We start from the raw sequence: 27,567 nt of genomic DNA on the forward strand, positions 1-27,567 counted from the left end.
AGGAAATTTATATTATTTTTATTGGCTTTACGATATTTCAAGTTAATTTATAAAATTTATAAATGCCCCCACACTCTCGATCTAGCTCCCTACTATACGTGTCGATTTATAATATCAAAATTGAACCGTCATGAATAATCCATATAAACGTAAAAGACGCGGGCGTCTTGAAGTCCAAGTTTCGTTTCCACTGAAATAGAAACAACAAGAGGAAAGGGTCTTTCTGGTGACCTAACATTTAACATTGCTGGACGTTTTATATTTATTGTGTTCTGTTACTTATAGTCATATGGATTTCCATTCATTCGTGGAAGTTAGTGAAATAGTGGAAGAGTATAATAGGACGTGGTTAGATATGCAAGAAATAAAAGAACATTTGGACGAAATAAAAAAAGCATTTAAAAAAGTGGGAATTGAAGTTAGAAGAAGCTTGTCAAAGGGAAATTGTACTGAGAAATAAAGTTAAAGATATAGAAACAAATACAATTGGATTGAAAATATTGCAAGATAGTTGGAAGGGAGCAGAGAAGTAAAGGGATAATATTGTATGTCATTTATTGGCTTAAGACCTGTTAAATAAAATATGAAATAAAATAAAATATAAAATAAAATATGAAATAAAATAAAATATGAAATAAAATAAAATATGAAATAAAATAAAATATGAAATAAAATAAAATGTAAGTAGGAATACTCGGTGATAATTCTTAACTTTGTCTTAACTTTGTCTTAATGTATGTATTTTATAGGAATTGTTCATTTCCTGTGTCTGCTGACAAAGGGTTAATCGTTTATTTTATAAATTAATTTATTAAATTAAAAAAAATATATATAAATATAATAAAAAGTAAATTACATAAATCCATCGGAATTGATTTGCGGGTGTTCGGGGATTTGATAAACATCGTTAACATTTCTTATTGGACGAGGGTACGTACGTTATAATGCTATATAAAAATAATTTTTATCTAATTGTGGTAAAAAAAAAAAAATAGAAAAAATGTAAATAACTTCTAAAAAGTTTTGAAAAGGTTTTGATATATTTCAAAATAAAATACCGGAGGACGCGGTTAATTTGAATTTAAGAGTGTTTTGACGTCATTGAATATTCGTTGTTAAAGTAGAATGGAAACATTTTTAAACTTCATTTTAATATCATTGTAGTACTTAAATATGCTTGGCACTTGAATCTATATCACGAGTATTTTTTTTAAACGAATATTTCAAGTTTAAGTATGAGAAACGTATCGTTCTCAAGTATTGTAATTGTACACGTGATTCCGTATGAGGACCGGATAAATTCCTATATACGTAACGCGATACACTTCAAAATGCGTATACGTAGAATGGAATTAATTTTAAACCCCATTTTAATAATTAATATATCGAAGATCAATAATTTCAGAGTATAAAAAGGGAAAACCGTATAATAGTTAGACCAGATTTCGAAAGTTCACCATCTGTATTATATTGGAAGTGACTCCGAGGAATCTTAAAATGTAAGTAGGACTACTCGGTGATAATTCTTAACTTTGTCTTAATGTATGTATTTTATAGGAATTGTTCATTTCCTGTGTCTGCTGACAAAGGGTTAATCGTTTATTTTATAAATTAATTTATTAAATTAAAAAATATATAAATATAATAAAAAGTAAATTACATAAATCCATCGGAATTGATTTGCGGGTGTTGGGGGATTTGATAAACATCGTTAACATTTCTTATTGGACGAGGGTACGTACGTTATAATGCTATATAAAAAATAATTTTTATCTAATTGTGGTAAAAAAAAAAATAGAAAAAATGTAAATAACTTATAAAAAGTTTTAAAAAAGTTTTGATATATTTCAAAATAAAATATAAAGAATAAAGAAATTATACACTAAGGTTCATAGTATAGCTAAATATTAGTTATTATTTCTATAGTGAAATGGCATCGAATAATCTTCGAACTTTATCTGGAGAAATTGATACACCTTCATCTATTACAAATTCGGTAATCTATATAAATAAAATAGTTTTGTATTTATATTATATAGTTACTAAGTAATTATTTTATTTATATTTAGATAATAGGAAGTAATAATGAATCTATTGAATCCAATGTAAAGAAAATGCATCAAGATATTAACTTGGAAAATCCAAAAGATGATTCACCAGTAAGCAGTATTCAGATAATTAAAAATCATAAACAAAAACCGACTGATTATGGTGCATCAAGAGATTATATTTGTTTATCTTCGAAAAAAGGTGAATCATTAAACATCAACAATGCGGTAATTTACTTATAATATATTTTATATGAAAATAATTAAAGGTTTTATAAATGATTAATTTATATTATAGATTATAGGTGGATCTAATAGCAAAATAGTATACGTCCAGGTAAAGTATTGTTTTATTTAGAAGTTTAAATTTTAATTTAATGGTTTATTTTAGAATAACTATATGTTAAATGATTTATTTTAGAATAGCGTTGATACATATGGTGGTAGGACAACATTATAAAGTAGGTATATTGATTTAAAAAAAAAACTATCGATTAATTAAACATTTTAATAATATTTTTACATAGCTTCGATAGTATCCAGAGATTGTACGATTGTTATTACAAAATGAAACTAATTTATTTTATAATCTAATTTGAATTATTTATCAATAAATATAAAAAATTGTTTTGTTTTGTATTTAAATGTACACATTTTCATGCAAAAAAAAAGTTTTTTTATCATTTTCTAGTAAGCGATTGTAAATTAGTTATTTTAACTCTTGCTAATTCTAATTCCTAGCCATTGTATTAGTAAGCAGATTTTTGCTCGATCCATTGTTACGTTTGTTATATTTTGTGTGATATGGTTAATGAAAATAAAAAAAGGTCTCGACTAGCTCATTTCAAATGGGTATACGAATACGTTAAATTACATTCCGATATACAAATATATACTCTTTACGTTCAGTACGTTTAAATAGCTTTCTAAAATGTAAATATAGGTAGTAAAATACTGCAAAAGCCTCTGACTCTACGTTCAATACGTTAAAATAGATTTCAATGCGTAAATATAGGTGAAAAAATACTAGAAAAACACGCATACTATTATTTTTTTTTTTAACTTTTGGAAATACACAACATCCCCCAGTTACTTCGCAATATGACGAACTGGCTGCTCTCTTTGTCCCTAACATATCACAATTTAAACACAAATATATGCGTGGTAATGCTTTTAATACACCTGGTGGAATTCTTATACTCAAAATTCTTTTAGATTGGAAATAAACAGCTTTACGATACTTCAAACAGATTGAGTATCCGTCACAGTACCATGCTAACCCTCCGTCAGTTGGAACATGAAAAACTGAACCGTCACAATATATACAGAAGTAGCTACCAGTTCTTAATAATGACGTGATTCCGTCTTTCTTCAATTCTTCGACAGATATTGCATTCACTAGTGGTAAATACACGCGTGGTTATAAATTCATATATAATTCTTATAATAGTTTCTAGTGAAGGCTACCATTAATTAAGAATTAACAACATCACCAAACTTTAACATTACAACTAAATAATTAAATATAAAAAATAATGTAATTTCTAAGCTAGCTTTAAAAATACCCGAAAACAATCTTACTTTTGAAAAATGACTCTTTAATATCATAAATCGTCTGTCATACTCGGAAACAATTATTTGATCACTGATGTCGTTTCTAATATTTCTTCAGCTTTTAAAGAAAAAAAAAAGAAATACTCGAGAATGGTAAAATAGTCTATATTGAAATTTAAAGTGCGTTTAAATTGAAGTGATTCTTATTTTGGATTCCACTTTCACAATGGGAAAAGCGTCTTTCTCAAATGTTGTAATTGTACTAATAGATATGATTTTAAGACCTATTTTAATCAATAAGATAGAATCGTTCAATACTTTGCAGGTATCAAAAGAGGGACTCTTTCAAATGGATAAATCCGTTCGGTCTAATAGTAGATTACGCACCTACAATCCATGATGTTTACATTTAAATTCAAATTATAACGAATTGAAAGTTTGAAGAAAATATTAATTTAGTTTGTAAATTAAATCCTTTTATAGTACTTTGAAGGACTCTTTATACGTTTTGAACTTGAATAAAATTAAAAACAATAATCTAAGATACCCTTTAAAGTTAAATTCCTTTAGAGTTTATCAGTAAAACCACTTACTTTAAGTATTTTTTAATCCGTTCGGTCTAATAGTAGATTACGCATCTATAATCCATGATGTTTTCATTTAAATTCAAATTATAACGAATTGAAAGTTTGAAGAAAATATTAATTTAGTTTGTAAATTAAATCCTTTTATAGTATTTTGAAGGGCTCTTAATACGTTTTGAACTTCCAAAATAAATTAATGTACTAAGTTACGTTTAAAAGAACCTTTTCTAACAATTCCAATATGTAAATATAGGTATAAGGATTGAAAAAATACTTAAAGAAACTCAGCGTAAATTAGAATGGAAATCGGCTCCGGTAACGGTTTGGCAAATTTTAATTCTAATCTCAGGTTACTGTTTTTTTTACAATATGCAAGTGATTAGCGTTGTTATTAAGCTCCGAGGTATCCAAAATCAAAAAGCAGGCTTTAATTTTCTATTTTTGTTTGAAAATAACCAAAACTATGCAGTTTTTTTAAAAAGAATCTCGCAAATTATACTAACTTTTAACAAAATATCCCCAATTATAATAACTTTTAACCAGGGATAAAAATGAAACTATTCAAAATATCTACAAAACTCAATTTTCGTAAATAGACAATAGTTTTAAAATTAAGTTGACTTATGGCAAAAATTAGAATAATTTAGGAAATTCTGTTAAAAATTAGAAATTTTAATATTTTTATATTTTTTTTTATTTTATTTCATTTTATGTTATATTTTATTTTATTTCATATTTTATTTTATATTTTATTTTATTTCATATTTTATTTTATATTTTATATAACAGGTCTTAAGCCAATCAATGATATACAATATTATTACCTTTACTTCTCTGCTCCCTTCCAACTATCTTGCAATATTTTCAAACCAATTGTATTTGGTTTTATATCTTTAACTTTATTTCTCAGTACAATTTCCTTTTGACAAGCTTCTTCTAACTTCAATTCCCACTTTTTTAAATGCTTCTCCATTTCGTCCAAATGCTCTTTTATTTCTTGTATATCTAACCACGTCCTATTATACTCTTCCACTATTTCACTAACTTCCTCGAATGAATGGAAATCCATATGACTATAAGTAACAGAACACAATAAATATAAAACGTTCAGCTTAACTTAATTATTAATTTAATTAAACTCATTTATAAATTTTATAAATTAACTTGAAATATCGTAAAGCCAATAAAAATAATATAAATTTCCTACAAATCACCCATTTTAGGGATAAAAAAAAATGAAACGATTCCAAATACGTACAAAACTCAATTTTCATAAATAGACAATAGTTTTGAAATTAAGTTGGCTTATGGTAAAAATTAGAATAATTTAGGAAATTCTGTTAAAAATTAGTACAATTGGGGAAAATTGGTTAAAAGTTGGTATAATTTGGAGACTTGTTAATGTTAAAAATATAGAATTAATTAGGATACTTTTAAAATTGAAGAGATAGAAAGGCAATTACGAACGAGATGATGATTTAAAAAAAAATAGATTTTTCAATGAACTGTAAAACGCTTCTATAGATGGCAGCCTTGGCTCAAAAATTTATTTTCCTTAAAAGGTGTTATACATTTGATAAGCAGTGACGAGAATTCCCGTCAATCAGAGTAATATTTTATTAGTATATCTCAAATTTTTCTGAGTTTTCATCAACATACCAAGAAACAAGATCCCCAATGCAGAAAACTACGCGAAAACGCGCCGGTGTCGAAAAACGTGCTCATTCGCTTAAAAACTACGCGGAAAACGCCCTTATACGGAAATATACGCGGTAAACGCGCTCGTATGCGGGAAAGTTCCCGGAAAAACCCCCACTACCCAATGCCACACGCGTCTTATATAACAATTTATCTCTTTAAAGTATTGAATCACTCGACATAATAAAATGAAGTTTAAAAATATTTCCATTCCACTTTAACAATGAATATTCCATGACGTCAAAACACTCTTAAATTTATATTAACCGCGTCCCCCGGGAAATATTTTATTTTATTTCATATTTTATTTTATATTTTATTTTATTTCATATTTTATTTAACAGGTCTTAAGCCAATAAATGACATACAATATTATCCCTTTACTTCTCTGCTCCCTTCCAACTATCTTGCAATATTTTCAATCCAATTGTATTTGTTTTTATATCTTTAACTTTATTTCTCAGTACAATTTCCCTTTGACAAGCTTCTTCTAACTTCAATTCCCACTTTTTTAAATGCTTTTTTTATTTCGTCCAAATGTTCTTTTATTCCTTGCATATCTAACCACGTCCTATTATACTCTTCCACTATTTCACTAACTTCCTCGAATGAATGGAAATCCATATGACTATAAGTAACAGAACACAATAAATATAAAACGTCCAGCAATGTTAAATGTTAGGTCACCAGAAAGACCCTTTCCTCTTGTTGTTTCTATTTCAGTGGAAACGAAACTTGGACTTCATTCATGACGGTTCAATTTTGATATTATAAATGGACACGTATAGTAGGGAGCTAGATCGAGAGTGTGGGGGATAAAAAAATTAATCTAGGTGAAAAAAAAAATATTATAAATAAATACCGATTCAATATACGAACGAAACTTAATTATTAATTTAATTAAACTCATTTATAAATTTTATAAATTAACTTGAAATATTGTAAAGCCAATAAAAATAATATAAATTTCCTACAAATCACCCATTTTATGGATAAAAATGAAACGATTCAAAATACGTACAAAACTCAATTTTCATAAATAGACAATAGTTTTGAAATTAAGTTGGCTTATGATAAAATTAGAATAATTTAGGAAATTATGTTAAAAATTAGTACAATTGGGGAAAATTGGTTAAAAGTTGGTATAATTTGGAGACTTGTTAATGTTAAAAATATAGAATTAATTAGGATACTTTTAAAATTGAAGAGATAGAAAGGCAATTACGAACGAGATGATGATTTAAAAAAAATATATATATATTTTTAAATGAACTGTAAAACGCTTCTATAGATGGTAGCCTTGTCTCTTACCTATATTTACATATTGGAATTGTTACAAAAGGTTCTTTTAAACGTAACTTAGTACACTAATTAAGTATTTTTAATTTACCGTAATTAAAATATAGGTAAGTGGTTTTTATCTTATTTTATACCTACGGAAGGGATAAATAAATTAAAGCAATACATTTTTGGAGTTTGGAGATGGGTGGAAAAAATAGGCTCTTCGTTTTTCCAACTGCTTTTCTGATGTACCCAAAAATGGACCAAATTACCAAAAGTACCCTTAAAACGACCAAAGTCACCATTTTTGGCCCTATGTACCCCATTTCGGACCAAAAGTACCCCAAACTGGACCTATTAGCTTTATTGTAATGTTAAACTCCCATAGAGATTCCCCTAAAAAGAAAAACTTGCGGTCCAATTTTGGGTATATGAATTATTTCGGAGAGGGAATCCATGTTTTAAATTCAAATTAACCGCGCGCCCGGGCAATCCACGCCTCCCAGGTTATCCGCGCACGCCTAGGTTATTAATCATACAACTTACATAATTTCCACTTATTTCGTACGATAAAACGCGATCGAGATATTCGTTTTAAGAAATACTCGTGAGATTGGTTCAAGTGCCAAGCGTACTACAATGATATTAAAATGAAGTTTAAAAATATTTCCATTCTACTTTAACAACGAATATTCCATGACGTCAAAACACTTCAATTCAAATTAACCGCGTCCCCCGGGGTAATCTGCGCACGCACCGCCTAGGTTATCAATTTTTACATCATTTCAACTTATTCCGTACGATAAAACGCGATAAGATATACGTTCAAGTATCTTTCGAGATAAGCGTAGATAAATGAACAAGTTGGCCTGGACACAATATGTTGATATACGGGAAAACAAATCGTCGCGAGAAATACCCTAAATACATTGACTTTTCGACGATTTTACCCTCATTTCACCCCTTAAATCCCGGACCCCGATCCCGAACCTGACCCCGACCCCGGGATCGGAGTGTCGACCTTACTTTCCTTCTACTATTTTGCAATTCAAGTCAGGACCAAGTGACTAAAATGCAGTGATGCAGTAGTCTGGACAAATATTATTTTTCAATTCTAGTCTGGACGAAGTAACTAAAATGCAGTGATGCAGTGGTCTGGCAAATATTTTTTCAAATCTTGTCTGGACGAAGTGACTAAAATTCAGTGATGCAGTAATCTGGACATATTTTATTTTCAATTCTAGTCTGGACGAAGTGACTTAAATGCAGTGATGCAGTAGTCTGGCGAATATTTTTTTTTTCAATTCTAGTCTGGACGAAGTGACTAAAATTCAGTGATGCAGCAGTCGGGCAAATATTTTTTTCAATTCAAGTCTGGACGAATGGACTAAAATGCAGTGATGCAGTAGTCTGAACAAATATTATTTTGCAATTCAAGTCAGGACGAAGTGACTAAAATGCAGTGATGCAGTGGTCAGGACAAATATTATTTTTCAAATCTAGTCTGGACGAAGTGACTAAAATGCAGTGATGCATTAGTCTGAAAAAATATTATTTTTCAAATCTAGTCTGGACGAAGTGACTAAAATGCAGTGATGTAGTAGTCTGGACATATATTATTTTTCAAATCTAGTCTGGACGAAGTGACTAAAATGCAGTGATGCAGTTGTCTGAACAAATATTATTTTTCAAATCTAGTCTGGACGAAGTGACTAAAATGCAGTGATGTAGTAGTCTGGACATATATTATTTTTCAAATCTAGTCTGGACGACGTGACAAAAATGCACTTTTGCAGTAGTCTGGACAAATATTATTTTTCAAATCTAGTCTGGACGAAGTGACTAAATTGCAGTGATGCAGTAGTCTGGACAAATATTATTTTTCAAATCTAGTCTGACGAAGTGACTAAAATGCAGTGATGCATTAGTCTGAAAAAATATTATTTTTCAAATCTAGTCTGGACGAAGTGACTAAAATGCAGTGATGTAGTAGTCTGGACATATATTATTTTTCAAATCTAGTCTGGACGAAGTGACTAAAATGCAGTGATGCAGTTGTCTGAACAAATATTATTTTTCAAATCTAGTCTGGACGAAGTGACTAAAATGCAGTGATGTAGTAGTCTGGACATATATTATTTTTCAAATCTAGTCTGGACGACGTGACAAAAATGCACTTTTGCAGTAGTCTGGACAAATATTATTTTTCAAATCTAGTCTGGACGAAGTGACTAAATTGCAGTGATGCAGTAGTCTGGACAAATATTATTTTTCAAATCTAGTCTGACGAAGTGACTAAAATGCAGTGATGCAGTAGTCTGAAAAAATATTATTTTTCACATCTAGTCTGGACTAAGTGACTAAAATGCAGTGATGCAGTAGTCTGGACAAATATTATTTTGCTATTCAAGTCAGGACGAAGTGACTAAAATGCAGTGATGCAGAAGTCTGGACAAATATTATTTTTTAAATCTAGTCTGGACGAAGTGACTAAAATGCAGTGATGTAGTAGAGTGGACATATATTATTTTTCAAATCTAGTCTGGACGAAGTGACTAAAATGCAGTGATGCAGCAGTCTGGACAAATATTATTTTTCAAGTCTGGTCTGGACGAAGTGACTAAAGTGCAGTGATGTAGTAGTCTGGACATATATTATTTTTCAATTATTGTCTGGACGAAGTGACTAAAATGCAGTGATGCAGTAGTCTGGACAAATAATTTTTTTCAAATCTAGTCTGGACGAAGTGACTAAAATGCAGTGATGCAGTAGTCTGGACAAATATTATTTTTCAAATCTAGTCTGGACGAAGTGACTAAAATGCAGTGATGCAGTAGTCTGGACAAATATTATTTTTCATTTCTAGTCTGGACGAAGTGACGCAGTAGTCTTGACAAATATTATTTTTCAAATCTAGTCTGGACGAAGTGACTAAAATGCAGTGATGTAGTAGTCTGGACATATATTATTTTTCAATTCTTGTCTGGACGAAGTGATTAAAATGCAGTGATGCAGTAGTCTAGACAATTATTATTTTTCAAATCTAGTCTGTACGAAGTGACTAAAATTCAGTGATGCCGTAGTCTGGACAAATATTATTTTGCAATTCAAGTCTGGACGAAATGACTAAAATGCAGTGATGCAGTAGTCTGGACAAATATTATTTTGCAATTCAAGTCAGGACGAAATGACTAAAATGCAGTGATGCAGTAGTCTGGACAAATATTATTTTGCAATTCTAGTCTGGACGAAGTGACTAAAATGCAGTGATGCAGTAGTCTGATCAAATATTATTTTTCAATTCAAGTCAGGACGAAATGACTAAAATGCAGTGATGCAGTAGTCTGGACAAATATTAATTTTCAAATCTAGTCTGGACGAAGTGACTTAAATGCAGTGATGTAGTAGTCTGGACATATATTATTTTTCAATCATTCAATACCACCAAAAGGATAAATAGGCAAACGTGAATCATTCAATACCACCAAAAGGATAAATAGGCAAACGTGAATCATTCAATACCACCAAAAGGATAAATAAGCAAACGTGAATCATTCAATACCACCAAAAGGATAAATAGGCAAACGTGAAACATTCAATACCACCAAAAGGATAAATAGGCAAACGTGAATCATTCAATACCAACAAAAGGATAAATAGGCAAACGTGAATCATTGAATACCACCAAAAGGATAAATAGGCAAACGTGAATCATTCAATACCACCAAAAGGATAAATACGCAAACGTGAATCATTCAATACCACCAAAAGGATAAATAGACAAACGTGAATCATTCAATACCACCAAAATGGTTAAATAGGCAAGCGTGAATCATTCAATACCACCAAATGGATAAATAGGCAAGCGTGAATCATTCAATACCACCAAATGGATAAATAGGCAAACGTTAATCATTCAATACCAACAAAAGGATAAATAGGCAACTGTGAATCATTCAATACCACCAAAAGGATAAATAGGCAAACGTGAATCATTCAATACCACCAAAAGGATAAATAGGCAAACGTGAATCATTCAATACCACCAAAAGGATAAATAGGCAAACGTGAATCATTCAATACCACCAAAAGGATAAATAGGCAAACGTGAATCATTCAATACCACCAAAAGGATAAATAGGCAAACGTGAATCATTCAATACCACCAAATGGATAAATAGGCAAACGTTAATCATTCAATACCACCAAAAGGATAAATAGGCAAATGTGAATCATTCAATACCACCAAAAGGATAAATAGGCAAACGTGAATCATTCAATACCACCAAAAGGATAAATAGGCAAACGTGAATCATTCAATACCACCAAAAGGATAAATAGGCAAACGTGAATCATTCAATACCACCAAAAGGATAAATAGGCAAACGTTAATCATTCAATACCACCAAAAGGATAAATAGGCAAACGTGAATCATTCAATACCACCAAATGGATAAATAGGCAAACGTGAATCATTCAATACCACCAAAAGGATAAATAGGCAAACGTGAATCATTGAATACCACCAAAAGGCGACAGAAGTGTCAGTATATAAAATTAGAACTTAGCGCCGATTTGATTTGGGTAGGCGGCGGCGTCTCGCGAAAATCACCCGGCGGTGGCTTGACACACCAATTTTTTAAAAAACCCGGCGCCGTTGTTTTTTTTTCGGTGGTGGCGGCACGAAGGGGCAAACATTTCTCCCCCCTTTGAAAAATTTCCAAATGTTTTTAAAGAAAAAAAATTAACTTATGTAGAAAATCTCGAAAAATAATTCGGCGACGGGATCAAAATTTTAAATATCTGTGACGGTGGCGTTGGAGCGGCTGCTCTAGGCTCTATTTGAAATAGTGTGGTTAATTTTTCGGAAAAATAAAATGCGGAAAATTTTCCGCAAATCGGAAAAATAAAAAATTTAAACATAAATTACTTTTTAAAGGTTTTTAATGTCTTAAACTTTTTACCGATATAAAATGACTAATATCAGTAAACATACTACAAAACATTAATAGTGTTACATTGTTAATCAGTTTAAACTAGCGTAGAGGTTTAGTTTTACTTTTAGATTCGAAAAAAAATTCCGCTTTATTTAAATTTGCAAACAATATATTAGACTTATCATGGAATGAAAACTTTTTTATTTTTATTTTGGAAAAATACGGAAAATTTTCTGGAAAGAAGGGCTTGGTCATTTTTCGATTTACAACACTAATTGAAAATCACTAAGTGAACTTTAGTACTCCTCTCTCTATCTGTGACTTAATAGCTTAAATCACCCCCGGTAAGTACCAAATCTGCTTTTGTGTCTAAATTCCGCATTCGACAGCGTAAGATTATATATTTATTGCATCTGTTGTCTCATGCGTACGAAATCAAAGACTAAAGTGCCTTTGTTCTCTAAAGAAATCAACAACCACATTATTGTCACGTTAAAAATTTGCTCTATTCTCGGTCTTTTAGAAAGAAACAAATATCATTGGACACATTTCATTCAATTCATTTTATTTACATGTATAAGTACCCGCCTTTTGTGTAAAAATGTAGCTTAACATAAATATTTCTATCTCTGTCAAAGATTCCATTTACTCTTGATCCCAAAAATGTGTCGTGACATTTGGAAAATTGTGAATTGATATTTCATTATTTTACCTTGGAATCGTTTTTAAGGACGATACTAGCATAAAAAGGTACGAGAATATTTTCCCACATCTATCCTTAAAAGACCACTGAATCGTTTGAATTTAGGAAAAAGGGCTTGAAAAGAAGCAAATTATGATTATTGCGATCTTCTATCATAAGGTTCAGAAAAGGAGGGGCAACCAAAAATTCGGGCAGAATTTTTCAAATGATTCTGCGGCTCTTTAACGTTCGCCATTTTAAATCATCGGAATACGTGGGAGAAGCAAGCTGCAGGGGTAGCAGCTGCTGTGCCGCTTATATCGGTCTCCTTAACCCTCAAGGGCAAATTTCTATTTGATATCCTTGGAGTGCGCAAGAGCCTATTTTTAAGACCCACCTGTGTCTAGTACTTTCTACCTTTACGGGAAGCTTTGAAAATATGTTTTTCATGTTGGTTTGAAGCATTGTTTCGTTCACCAGTTGTAAAAACCTGTTGCATTTTAGCGGAGTTTTAGACGCATACACGTATTTCGTTAAGAAAAGTGTACAGAACGCAGTGAGTGAACTTTCATTTTTAAGTTTCTTAAATTTTAAGCGATTTTAAATGTGGGCCAATCAGTGTGTCCGGAAATATCTCGAAATACGCCCCTTTCCTCGTTACCAAAATAAGCTTAGTTTTGCAGTTACGATAGGTGTCTACAGAGTCTTTTAGGGGCTCAAATTTGCAAAGAAAGATTGTATTTGTTGCTTATAAAAGTTAACATTTGTGTAGCCACGACCTTGCAATTTATTAACTGTTCACTGAAGCTCGCAATGAAAACAATCATGTTAATTAACATAAAAAAATCCAGAATTTTGGTCCAATTTTCAGTCGTTCTTTTAATTTGTAGAATTCTTATGGCAAACTTGTTGCTTCATAATAATATATACACTAACAATTTTCCCAAGTAAATGTCCGTAACTTGTGGGATTTTGGTTACACCAAATTTAAATTATCTTCTAGGCATTTGATTCATTCAAACGAAAATGCTTTAATTATCACGGTTAACTTGAAGTAATATAGACTTGCTTTTTAAAAGTTAAATTGTTGAAAATTGTTCAATCGATTATTCAGCTTACTGAGATTACCAATAGAGCATTTCTAGTTTTACAGATGGAGTTGGGCCATATTTTGGACGGAGTTGTGGTCGTCGGTTCAGTGTTGATCTGCTTGTTGATCAGCGTCGTAGTCAACAGGGGAGCGAAGAAAACAGTGGATGGTTTCCTTCTGGGAGGCCGACAGATGTCGGTGATCCCGGTGGCGTTTTCCGCTTTCGCAACTATCATTTCGGCGAACAATATAACTACCTTGGTGGGGGAGAGCTTCGCCAACGGATTCCAGTTTTTCATCATGATGTACACATTCTTGCTGGTTCAGATCCCGATTGCGTTTCTCATCATACCAGTCTTCCACAACATGAAATATCTCAGCGTTTACGAGGTAAAAGATAAACGGCTCGTGAGGCTGATCACAAAAATCACTGGTACCCAATTTTTGGCTGTAAATGATATTATTTATAACGGAAGCGGTAATAATCAGCTAGGCTAATACCCAAGGCACCACCTTAGGCCTAAGTCATCAAGCGACTTTTGAAGCCATTAATTCAGGTGGCCGGGCTACAATGCGTACTAGGGTGGTAGCAACCCCTTCGTGCCACGCGACCTAACAGCTCCCTACACTTACTATCACCGTTAACCTCTACAAGTTTTTATGGAAGGGGAAACCGAAAAACCTGGGGGAAAACCCCTTAAACCAGTGGGGAGAGAACCTGCAAACTCAACGCAGAAGGAGTTGTTCCGAGTTTTCACTAAGTGCCACAAGTTTCGATCGAACCCGTCTAATTTCGCTGCGAGGCGAAAGCTCTAACCATTCCGGGTACAGAGCACCCCTTGGGCCTACCTTTGATTGTACTAAATTTCCATCCTCTTCTCGATCCCATCTTGACATTCTCTTACTTCTACTAATTAACTAATTATGCAAATTAATAGTTAACTAGTTACGCGAAATACTAATTAACCAAAATACTAATTAACTAATTACGCAAATTACTAATTAAATAATTAGGCGAATTACTAATTAAATAATTAGGCGAATTACTAATTCAATAATTAGGTGAATTACTAATTAAATAATTAGGCGAATTACCAATTAAATAATAACGCAAATTACCAATGAAATAATTACGCAAATAACCAGTTAACTAATTACGCGAATAACCAATTAAATAATTACGCAAATTACCAATGAAATAATTACGCAAATAACCAATTAACTAATTACGCAAATTACCAATGAAATAATTACGCAAATTACCAATTAACTAATTACGTAAATTACCAAAGAAAAAATTACGCAAATTACCAATTAACTAATTACGCAAATTACCAATTAACTAATTGCGCAACTTACCAAAGAAATAATTACGCAAATTACCAATTAACTAATTACTCAAATTACCAATTAAATAATTACGCAAATTACCAATTAAATAATTACGAAAATTACCAATTAAATAATTACGCAAATTACCAATTAAATAATTACCCAAATTACCAATTAAATAATTACGCAAATTACCAATTAACTAATTACGCAAATTACCAATTAACTAATTGCGCAAATTACCAAAGAAATAATTACGCAAATTACCAATGAAATAATTACGCAAATAACCAATTAACTAATCACGCAAATAACCAATTAACTAATTACGAAAATTACCAATTAAATAATTACGCAAATTACCAATGAAATAATTACGCAAATTACCAATTAACTAATAACTCAAATTACCTATTAAATAATTACGCAAATTACCAATTAAATAATTACGCAAATTATCAAAGAAACAGTTACGCAAATTACCAATTAACTAATATCGCAAATTACCAATGAAATAATTACGCAAATTAATAATTAACTAATTACACAAATTACCAATGAAATAATTACGCACATTACCAATGAAATAATTACGCAAATTACCAATTAACAAATTACGCAAATTACCAATTAACTAATTACGCAAATTACGAACTAATTAACTAATTCAACAAATTAATATTTAATAATTTACTTTTTAAGTAAATTAATAATAAATTAATTAAAAAACTTCTTATTTATAAATTAATTTAATTTAATAATTAAGGGAATTACTGTTTTTATTTATAAAATAAATTAAATTAAATTCATTATTAAGGAAATTGCAATTTTTATTTATAAAATAAATTAAATTAAATTAATAATTAAGGAAATTACAATTTTTAATTATAAAATAAATTAAATTAGATTAAAAATTAAGGAAATTACAATTTTTATTTATAAATTAAATTAAATTAAATTAATAATTTAGGAAATTATAATTTTTATTAATAAATTAAATTAAATTAATAATTAAGAAAATTAAATTTTTAATTTATAAATTAAATTAAATTAATAATTAAGGAAATTAAATTTTTTTATTTATAAATTAAATGAAATTAATAATTAAGGAAATCAATATTTTTTATTTATAAATTAAATTAATAATTAAGGAAATTACTATTTTTATTTATAAATTAAATTAAATTACTAATTAAGGAAATTACAATTTGTATTTATAAATCAAGTTAAATTGAATTAATAATTAAGGAAATTACAATTTTTATTTATAAATTAAATTATTTTAATAATTAAGGAAATTACAATTTTTATATATAAATTAAATTAAATTACTAATAAGGAAATTACAATTTTTATTTATAAATTAAATTAATTTAATAAATAAGGATTTTACAATTTTTATATATAAATTAAATTTAATTAATAATTAAGGAAATTACAATTTTTATTTATAAATTAAATTCAATTAATAATTAAGGAAATAACAGTTTTTATTCATAAATTAAATTAAATTAATAATTAAGGAAATTTCAATTTTTATTTATTAATTAAATTAATAATTTACTAATCAAAAATTCCCAAGTAATTTAAATTTAAGTAGAAAATTACGAAATACTGAAATAAACAAATAACCAATTTCTTATATGCGCAAATCATGTTTAAACTAGAAAATTCATTAAATTAACAGTTTTCTAATTAAAATGAACTTAAAAAATTAATTATTTACGATTTTTGTTAATTATTATTGACTAATTTTTGTTAATTATTATAAATTAATTTTATTATATTCTTAAAAACCTAATTTTTGTAAATTATTATTAAACTAATTTTAGTAAATTCTTGTAAAAGTAATTTTTGTAAATTATTATAAAACTAATTTTTGGAAAAATCCTTAAAACTAATTTTTGGAAAATACTTTAAAACAGATTTTTGGAAAATTCTTTAAAACTATTTTTTGCAAATTTCTATAAAACTAAGTTTTGGAAATTCAATTTATATCTTTCGAAATTAATAAGTGAAGTTTGTTTCGCAAATAACAATATCAAAATTTCTATATTTCTAATATTGGAAATGAAGTAAAATATTTTTATGTATTTTATAAAATCTATACACCTGATTTATGAGAAACTGTCTCAAAGAAACAAATTAAAAAGGTCGTAAAAACTTCAGTTTAAAAAAACCATCTTGCCTACATCTATAAACCGATTGCATTCATTTGAAACTAACAAGGATGAGTACAGCATTTGGTCTTAAAGCAACTGTCGGCTCTATCATTGCCACCTGTCTTATGATAAGGCCTTTGTTATTAGAGATGGCAATGAATCTCTCTGATTCTTCGAAAAAACAAGACGTACGACGGTCGGAATACACACAATCCTTCTAATGTGTTAAGTTTGTTTGAGCTATTCACAGCAACCTGCAACGCTGGTATCGCAACCAAAATATATCCCCGGTCACACATATAAACATATTTACACTTATTTGTTACTTCTAGTCATACTTTGAAAGCATCGAAAATTTCTTCGATCAGTGTCACTTTTATTTTTTACTTCTGATCACACTTATTTGTTACTACTAGTCAGCCGTTGAGTGTCACATTTATTTCTTCTAGTAACTTATTAGTTACTTCTGATCACACTTATTTTTTCTAGTAACTTATTAGTTACTTCTGATCACATTTATTAGTTACTTTTGATCACACTTATTTGTTACTTCTGGTCATACGCCGAAGACTAGGCCGATCAGTGTCATACTTAATTGTTACTTCTGCTCATACGTTGAAAGCGCGGCCCACTCTGAACGGCCTTGAAAAACGCCAGAGGGAAACGGGCGCGTAGACCTCTATAAACACGCGGATTTACAATGTTGGAAATTGCGGGGGTCCGTATACGCTGCCCAAAAAACCTTACTTAGAATTAAATTTAAGGAACGTATTTGCAATTCTAGGTTAAGTGTAAACCACAGCTATTCAAAAATATAACTTTCATGAAAATCGGACTTAAATTAAGGAACGTTATGTCGACTTTCAGGCGGAAATATAAAACCACGAACATTGGGGTCCGGTAAATAACCCCGAAAACTATACTTAAATTTAATATTTACTGATATAACCGAAGTTGTAGGTCCGCTCAATCCTAACCTATCCAATTATATTTTTTTTTAACGTAATCGGATTTAATTTTAAAGAAAATATCCACCACATAAAGGAAATCACCGAAAATAGTAAATTCGGCAAATGCCCAACTTTTTGGGTTCCGATTTGAAAACTTTATGAAAGGCTATCAATGGCGATGTCTGTACATTCGAACGAGATATCATTGACTCTCCTAGCCCTAACCGTTGAAGAGGTATGCGTGACACGGCGGCATCGGCGGCATCGGCAACGGCTACACTGTACGTGAGACTAATACACACAAATCCTTAGGATTGTGTGTAAAAACCGACTTTACTGGAGAGCATGGTGCCATCTGTTAATGGCAAATTAAGCTAAAATTCAAAATAGCGAAACAATAACGTCACCAGAGAACCATTGCAGAATATTATAAATAGACAACTTAAACTCTGCTAAGTGGATTTTTTAGTCTGAAATATATATCCCATATAAAATATATTGTTAAAAATTACTTTAATTTAAGTTATTGTGAAATTTACCAACGAGCCAATCAACGCGAAGGGTACTTTTACGTCCCGAATTTTGGGTCAAAATGTAGCTGTAAAAACTTGTTTCGATTATGACGCTAGCGACATCTGTTGCAATAAGAGCTACTTCACGTCGAGCCGACACTTGCTCTAACGTTTTATAATTTTTCTATTTTCAGTATATTGAGAAGCGATTCGACAGAACCACGAGGGTGTTCTTCTCCGTGGTTTATCTTATCGTTAACGTGAGTATTTCCACGCTATACATGATTGGTAATCTGCTAGCCAGGTGCCTGAACATTAGGCTACCAACTCCAGGGACCAAGAGGCAATGAATCCGCATGATGCTAGCTGCTTGCCTTGGACCCTTTCCGTTTACAAAAAAATCTTCTTAAAAACCAATTTATTTCTTCCAAATCAACGAAAAAATATTTGTAGATAACTGGCGTCACGGTTTTTACGTCGGGAAAATTGTGATTTTCAAAAATATATCGATTGATAAATTTGAGACGACCGCTAAAGCCCATAGTCGAAGTTGGAAGTGCTGTTTCATGGCCAACTTCGATCACGCGTACCGCGCTTTAGCGGTCCCGTCAATCTAATGTTAATTTGCGAGTATGTTATAGTACGGTAAAATCATAGACGAAGAACCCGTAATCGCTAATTTGTTGGAAAATAAATTTAATAATTTTTAGAGAATGAACCTTGGGAACGCTATTAGTGGAAGTGTCCAGGGGTGGAAGTTAACTAGTCGCTCTTCCGAAAGCCTTTGTAGTATATTAGATGGCTAATAAAATATTGTTTTTAGTCATGTGTTTCCCCTTCAATAATAGACTGATCTCGCCAACGAAATTTTCTATAATTTCGAGACCGTTTTCAAAATTTAGTTTAGAATTGGATGACCCCTAAACCACCCATGTAACATTTTTTTAAATATACATTTGTAACTCAAATATTTGTCCTTACTCGGGACATCCATCTGAACACATTTCCGTTGAGAAACGCTTGTCCCAAAAATTTCCCGTACTAATAGGGGCGCTACATACGACCAAAAACCTACTATCGCCAAAGGCGGGGAATACAAGCGATATCGCGAAAAAATGTTTTTTCTTCGGTTTTCCACTTTCTTTTTTAGAAAAAACAAGGTATAGTAACTTAAACTATCTTTTCGCAATATATTTATGAATAATTCATAGTTTAAAAAAAATATTACCTGATAAATATTACAATGAATCTTCTTTTCACTTTTTGTTTTATTTATTTATTTACATGTGTTAGAAGTATTACGCAATAATACTATGTTGCTGGCAGCTAGGAGCAAGAAACACAAGGAGAACGCAGCTAGCCTTTAAACACCCTAACGAAGGGTTGTGTACGAATTTTATTGGACGAGCGTTACGAGCCTTTACGCTGAACGTTTTACGGGCGGGGGGAGAAGGCAATTTCCGAATTTTCCCCTTCCGACGGCAGTAGGCGCTAAAGCGTTTAGCCCATGAAAAACGTACGCAAAAAATACACGACTTTTGACGGGTTGCGTTCTCCTTGTGTGGGGTGTTGTGTTTGTTGCTCCTAGCTGGCAGCATCTAGAGGAAGTTCTTGGTTTCTGTTTATCTCTTTTATAATTTATAAACACCGTTAAAAATTATAATCTTCAAAAAAATATTATACTATAATTTAAAAATTAACCTACATTCGGCTCAATTAAATGTTTTTTAAAATTCATTTAAAAAAAGTGGTTAAATTTCGGTCGTAGCGGAGCCGTGGCGGGAAAATATATACACGTTAAATTCAGGCGATTGGCGGGGCCGCTACAGCGCAGTAGCTGGGAGTAGTGGCGTACTCCTGTAATCCCAAGCATCTGGGAGGCAGTTTGTGGATGGCCGTGTGAGGAAGACCACCAATCCCCCAACGGGTGGTCGGAATACTTCTGCCACGGGTGTCCCCACCCCTGTGTTCACGTATCCCCCCGTTGGCGTGGCCGTTACACTTATCTCACCCTGATTAATCAGTTATTGCGTGCTGGTGTCTAAGGCCTTGGTTAAGTTAGAAGAAATCACCTATGGACAGTGCGAAGGATGATAAAATACGCGAAAAAGTATTTTAGTCCATACTTAAAAGGGATAATATAGCTAAACCCTAAACAAATTGGAAGAAATTAAAAAACTTACTAATAACTCGTACCAATAGGTCTTCGAGCAAACAAAAAACGTGAATCTCGGATCAAATAGATCTTCGAGTAATAAACTACATAAAAATAAATAAAATGATATAGCTATGCAACAAGTTTTGAAATTTATAATGTTTAGGCTTAGTTTCTCTTTAGATATAACAGTCGCCAGCCAGATTTACCGCACGTTACTGATGAGTTCCAAATAGAACGAAACCGGTCTATCGTTGGAATTTCTGGCTATTTTATTTATTTTTTATGTGGTTTATTACTCGAAGATCTATTTGATCCTAGATTCGCGTCTTTATGTTTGCTCGAAGACCTATTGGTACGAGTTGTTAGTAATTTTTTTAATTTCTTCAAATATGTTTATAGGGTTTAGCTATATTATCCCTTTTAATTATGGATCAAAAAAATCTAAAGCGCAATATACGCAATCGAAGTTGGCCGTGGCTGTTTAAAACGACAATTCAAGGAAATTCCTACAAGGCCTTGAAAAGGGCGGAGAGCGACAGGCCTTATCCGCTAGTGTACCACTCGCCCAGCTTTATCGAAGAAGAAAAACCAAAATTTAATCGTTTTAAAAACAACAGAACTTTTTAAAATGTTTTCTACTATTCTAATATTAATAATAAATGTTATTATGAATTTACTGTCATTGTGTTTCAGCTTGTTCTTAACTCGGTATATCTTTACGTTCCCGCCATCACGATGACTACAGTAACCGGAGTTTCTTACTGGATTACTCTAGTATTATCTGGACTCGTCTGTTCGCTATACTGCGTCATTGTAAGTAACCAAAAGTGACATAAAAAATATACTTTTCAAAAACGTAAAAAATGTTCTATTTTTTCTTAAAATTAGAATTTTAAGCGCACCCAGGCTATTTTGAACAATAGCCCCGCCACCTAGTTTCCACTTTTTAGTTACACCATACCAACGTACTTATTAAGGGGAATCTAATGGTACAAAAATTATAAGCCGCAAATAATTAATTTTAAAGATATTCTAATTTAAAGATGTACGAACCGAACGGTTCGGGGCGTAGAATTCACTCCGCGGCGAAGAGAGCTCGCCGTCACGCCTTTTTTGAAACGACCTGCGTGCATCATGGTCGAATTTGGCCGCGGCACGAGAATGGAGGAAGGGAAAACGTCACTGGGCAGGGTCACTCAATGGCCAGTCCGCCACTGATTAGTTTTAACTTAATAAGGTTATTCGTGGACATTTTTGTCATGTCACTTGCTTGAGTATATCAATGAAATTACCAAGAAGGTGGATATACAAAAGTACCAGTCTATTTACCAATCAACCTAGATGCCCTAATAATGATTGTTCATCTACCGAAGATGTAATAAATAATGATGACTGAATTGATTAATTGCATTTTGTTTGTTTCTCAGAGGACAAGACTAGATTTCATATGATTGAATTGTCACGATATATTTGCAACCTTGCATATACACATTGCCAATTGGCATGCTTCGTCTCCACTAATTCCAGTTAATTAACTCATCTACTGTAGTACATGAAGTCGTTTTTAGGGTCGGGGTACGGTCGAAAAGTCGCTTTATAGTCGACGAGCAAATGCCGACCTAAAACCGTCCGACCGTTTTTCGACACTAAAACCCTTTTTTGGGAATATTTACGGTCGGTATGCCGACCATTGTCCGACTTAAAATAGACCTTACATTTAATTATTGGATTTGACATTAACTTTGTGAAACAGACCATATGTATTTAGGAAAAGGGTACATTTTAATTATTTTCTGACTATTTGATGATTTTCTGAGATAATTTTTTATTTACTTTCATTTCAAACTTATTTGAATTCGAAAACTGCGGCATCTTATAATTAGATCAGTTTTGGGGCGGAAAAAAGCATTTCTATAAAGTAGGCCCGACGTCGTTTCGGAGTCGGTTCTTAGGTCTATTGAAAGCTTTAGTCCCATTCGACCGAAATCCCATTCGACCGAAGGCGGTTTTTGAGGTGTCCCATTCGACCGAATTCCGCCGAAACGTGCGGTTTTTATGTGTCCCATTCGACCGAACGCTTTTATGTGTCCCATTCGACCGAACGCTGCTATATAAATTGGCTTTTGCTATGTTTTCAATTTAGTTACTGGAGTCGTTTGCAATTTAGCGGATAGCTAATAAATTAGGGTATTTATACATAAATAATAATTATTTATTCCCTTTTAATAAAAAGAAAGATACAAATTGCTATTTTTCTTGCCGAAACGCGATAACCTAACCTAACCTAACCTAACCTAACCTAACCTAAACATGGATCTTCGATAGTACATACCTTATATATAAAATACCAAATCACCCCGCCAATTGGGCTACATTTTAAAATTCTTTCGGTCGAATGGGATTCGGTCGAATGGGATTTCGGTCGAATGGGATTTCGGTCGAATGGGAATAAACGCTATTGCAAGGCGGTAAAGAGTCGACGTTTTGTAGTCGGCCGACTCTTTTACCCCTAGGACATTTCGACCCTAAATCTAAAGGTCGGCCGACTTTAGTGTTTAGTACCTTTTGTCGACGAAGGCCCGACTCTAATTTGCTACAGGGGATATGGTCGATAATGCGAATCTAACAAAGCTGCTATACAGGTGTTATTGCTCATCTAATAATAATAATAATCAGCTAGGCTAATACCCAAGGCACCACCTTTGGCCCAAGTCACCGAGCGACTTTTAATGCCTATAAACAGTTGGCCGGGTGGCAATGCGAAGGAGGGTGGTGGAAAGCTTTTCATGTGTAGGAGGATGGTGGCAAGCTCTTCATGCAACGCGAGCCAACAACTCCCTACACTTTCTATTACCGTTAACCTCTACAAGGGTGTTGTGACGATTTTATTATTACGTTCGCATTCCCTAGTCGACCTCCACTTATGTAATTTAAGTTAAGCAATTTATGAACGGCCCCATAAGAGTGATTCTGGTAATAGATTACGTTATTTTTGTTTTGGCATTCGTTATGTTGTAGGGTGGTCTGAAAGCGGTGATATGGACGGATGTTTTCCAAAGTGTCCTGATGTTCGTCAGCGTCATAATATTGACCATAATGGCATTCATTGACGTTGGTGGTTTGCAGAAGGCTTTGAGCATCACTTTCAGTGGAAACCTTCACCAGCATTTTACGTAAGTTTCTTTAATAATTTTCTGGTTGAACTTTATTGGCGAAGGGCAATGCCATAATTATTTATTAATACACAACTACTCTGCCCTATATGTGACCTGTCCAATTGATGCTTAGCACTATTGCTTGGTGGTTTGATATTTCACAGACAGCTTTTATTCCGACGATAAGTGAAATAAGCTCTTATTAATAAATTAAAATATTAGCTCCGACTAATCATATTTGAAATAAAGTAAACTTGTGTTTACGAAAAACCAGACCTTTAAGAGCGCAAGAACTTTAGATCAAAACTTGAGAAAGAAATCATAATAAAATGGCGTATTAAAAAAACTTGAGAAAAATGGGCAGTTTTCGTGAAATGGACTATTCGATTACTAACGTTTTTCGTGAACTTAGTTTACTAGTAAAGAACAGATTTGTTCTGAACTTGTCGTGTTTGAATTTAAATAAAAAGAATCGCAAAAAAGTTTTAAATTACTTTAACGATATTATCTTTTGAACCTGTAGGCTAACGGAAGATTTGAACAATAATTATTCAGTGTGGAGTATATTTTTCTATGCTCTTAATAATTGCTTTTACACGTCCATTGGATCGCAAGCCTGCGCTCAGAGGTTTCTCTGCGTCAAGGATTACAAAACAGCTAGGAAGTAAGTGCAATGTCTTTGGGTTCGTAGTACTTGTTACCCTAGAGGTCCTTTCTTGCAAGGGTCTCCTCGCCGAGATCAAGTACAAAATGTTTAAAACACGAAGATTTTATGGGCGTGCTCATAACGATTTGGTAAAATCGTCGCTGTCAGTTCCTCCCTTTCCAACGTGTCACTTTACTTTAACTTTCGGGAATATATTTTCAGTGCTTTTATTCTGAGCAACGTGCTCGGTATGGCTTTGACATCAATTGTGTTGTTTACGTCTATTGCAATTTTCTCGGCTGTGACGAATTGCAGTCCCTTGGGACAACCGGGTTCACCTATTCAACTCCCAGATCAGGTACATACATTAAAATTTATTAAATATTGCATTAAAAATACAACTATTTCAAATTCTATTTATGTCCTTTCCAAGTGGCTACTGGTCCAAGGTCGGACGTGAAGTGGGATTGATTTAAAAATATTGTTTCAGATTTATATTTACGTGGCTGAAAGACTGTTGAGGGGAGTTCCAGGAGCACTTGGCCTGATCTTAGCGGGTCTCATTAGCGCCGCCTTGAGTTCAGTGTCCTCCACCATCAACGCCTTGGCAGCCAATGTTCTCGAAGACTACATCCGACCAGTGGCTCCCAATCTTGTGAAATCCGAAGAGAAACGATTAGTATTGTGCAGAGTTTTGAGTAAGATTTCCAATTATTTTCTTCGGGGCTTATTTTAGTGGCTAGTTCTACCATAATTGGGTAGTTCTAAACGCTAGAATTAAACAATTAAATGTTGTGTTATATACCGGGTAATACAGATAAGTGTGTCATAAATTTTAGGGCATGTTCTTTGGGTCTTAATTAGTCAAAAATACTTTGTTTCAAAAACCGGGTCCCAAAACCACGAAATAGCCAGTAATGTGAAGATCTGTATTCTGCCTTGAATCCAATTTTTCCATTTATTATTAATTGGTTTTTAACGGTAAAGCGTTAAACACAATAGAAAGTTTATTATTGAAATAGCAGAATTGTGCTAAATCCTTCAAGGATTTTATTAATGCAAGTTCCATTATTTCAAAGAATCGAGTTTATTCAATATTGTGAAACAGGTCAGCCTCCTACGCATTGTAACCCGGCCACCTGAACAAATGGCTTTAAAAGTCGCTCGATGACTTAGGCCTAAGGTGGTGCTTTGGGTATTAGCCTAGCTGATTATTACATTTTGGAAAAAAGCAACTTGCACGAAGCGAATGCCAGTTAAAAGTATTTTCCCTGATGGATGCTGGGATAGTGCTTCTGATTTTGGAAAGTGCACAAGAGCGAAATACGAGTGTTAAGAAAACGGAATGGTACTTTTACTGTTGAAGACACGGAATGGTACTTGTTAGTGTTGAAGACACGGAATGGTACTTGTTAGTGTTGAATGCGCGAAATGATACTTGCGAATGCTTACCACTGTTTCCATTAAGTTATCATTGGTTTTTTAATGGTGAAACGATAATGACCATAACTAATGTCATTAATAGACTTGATTCATAAGTATTACAATGGATAAAGTTTTTTAAGGAATTGACATAAATGTTAATTACTTAGAATTGAAGTTACAAATTTCGGTTTTATTTAAAACATAACAAAAATTGTTAAAAATGGCCACTTACTACGAGATCGTCGTACAAAAGAGTCTCGAACTCTTTCAAAGATTCCAACTGTGTTGCGGATAGTTTCATAGCCATCAATTATGCCTTGTCGCAGGTCGTCAACTTCCCGAACTTCAGTCTTCTAAACTTATTCTTTCAGAGATTCCCAGAGGAAAAAACACATGGGTTTAAATCGCGAAATCGTGCTGATCACAAAACTGGTGCACCACGACCTATCCACTTAAAAGGAAACGTCGCGTCAAGATGAGCACTTACGTCGCGACTAAAATGGGGTGGAGCTCCATCGTGTAGAAACCACATGCGCTTTCTCGATTTTAACGGCACGTTTTCGAGTAGCTCGGGAAAATATCTTTCAGAAATTGTTAATATGCCTGATCATTTAACCTAGGCAGAAGGAAAAAATGACCAACTAAACGGTCACCAACAATACCAGACCAAACATTTAGGCTAAACTGCGCTTGATGAAATTTAACACTAGTCCCGTGGGGGTTATCTTGACTCCACAGATGACTGTTGTGCAAGTTGAGTATACCGTCGTGGGAAAAATTGGCTTCATCGGCTGTTATTAGAATACTCGAGAACTCATGGTCACGACCTACTTTGTCAACAAACCACTGAGAAATGTCAACTCGCCTAGGATAGTCTGAGTGGTTCAGAGCTTGAACCTTTTGAAGGTGAAATTGATGAACCATTCAGAATTGGCCAAACCATAACGTAATTTACACCCAATTTTCTCCCCACTCGCCGGGTACTTTTTCCGGATCGTTTTCGACAATGGTAAGAACCTAATGTAATTATTGTTTAAATTAAAAGGTAAGACTAATCATATCGAATTATATGTTTTGTTGAAGGAAATTGGGGTAAGTACCTGTTCCTCATGGTCTTCTGGTACGTTTTGCACTCTCTCACGAGTTGGTTCTGGTTGCATTGGTCCGTATTCTCTCAAGCGTCTGTCAACAGCGGTCAATGTGCATCGTTCTGGTAACGATCTTTGAGGGAACTGTACTCGCTACAATCTTTGGGCTTCTACACTATTTCACTTAGTTCATATCCGCGTAGTCAGAATAAGTAAAATGCGCCATACTTATCTTAAATTTGGATACCAAAAAAAATTAATTGTC

The 27,567-nt window shown here is 32.5% G+C and overlaps 1 protein-coding gene across 1 annotated transcript in view; it reads left to right on the forward strand.

The window, feature by feature from the left end:
• Nucleotides 1-13,937: 13,937 nt before the first annotated feature.
• Nucleotides 13,938-27,567, forward strand: part of LOC149967507 (sodium-coupled monocarboxylate transporter 1-like) — a 30,456-nt gene continuing 16,826 nt past the window's right edge. The window contains exons 1-5 of the mRNA XM_090167624.1: nt 13,938-14,264; nt 24,007-24,161; nt 24,667-24,807; nt 25,012-25,147; nt 25,280-25,487. Of these exons, the coding sequence (XP_090023750.1) occupies nt 13,938-14,264; nt 24,007-24,161; nt 24,667-24,807; nt 25,012-25,147; nt 25,280-25,487 (967 nt within the window). The remainder of the gene's footprint in view (nt 14,265-24,006; nt 24,162-24,666; nt 24,808-25,011; nt 25,148-25,279; nt 25,488-27,567) is intronic.

The sequence above is a fragment of the Leiobunum rupestre genome, chromosome 1, assembly GCF_980474605.1.
Source record: "Leiobunum rupestre chromosome 1, qqLeiRupe1.1.hap1, whole genome shotgun sequence".
Lineage (NCBI taxonomy): Eukaryota > Metazoa > Arthropoda > Arachnida > Opiliones > Sclerosomatidae > Leiobunum > Leiobunum rupestre.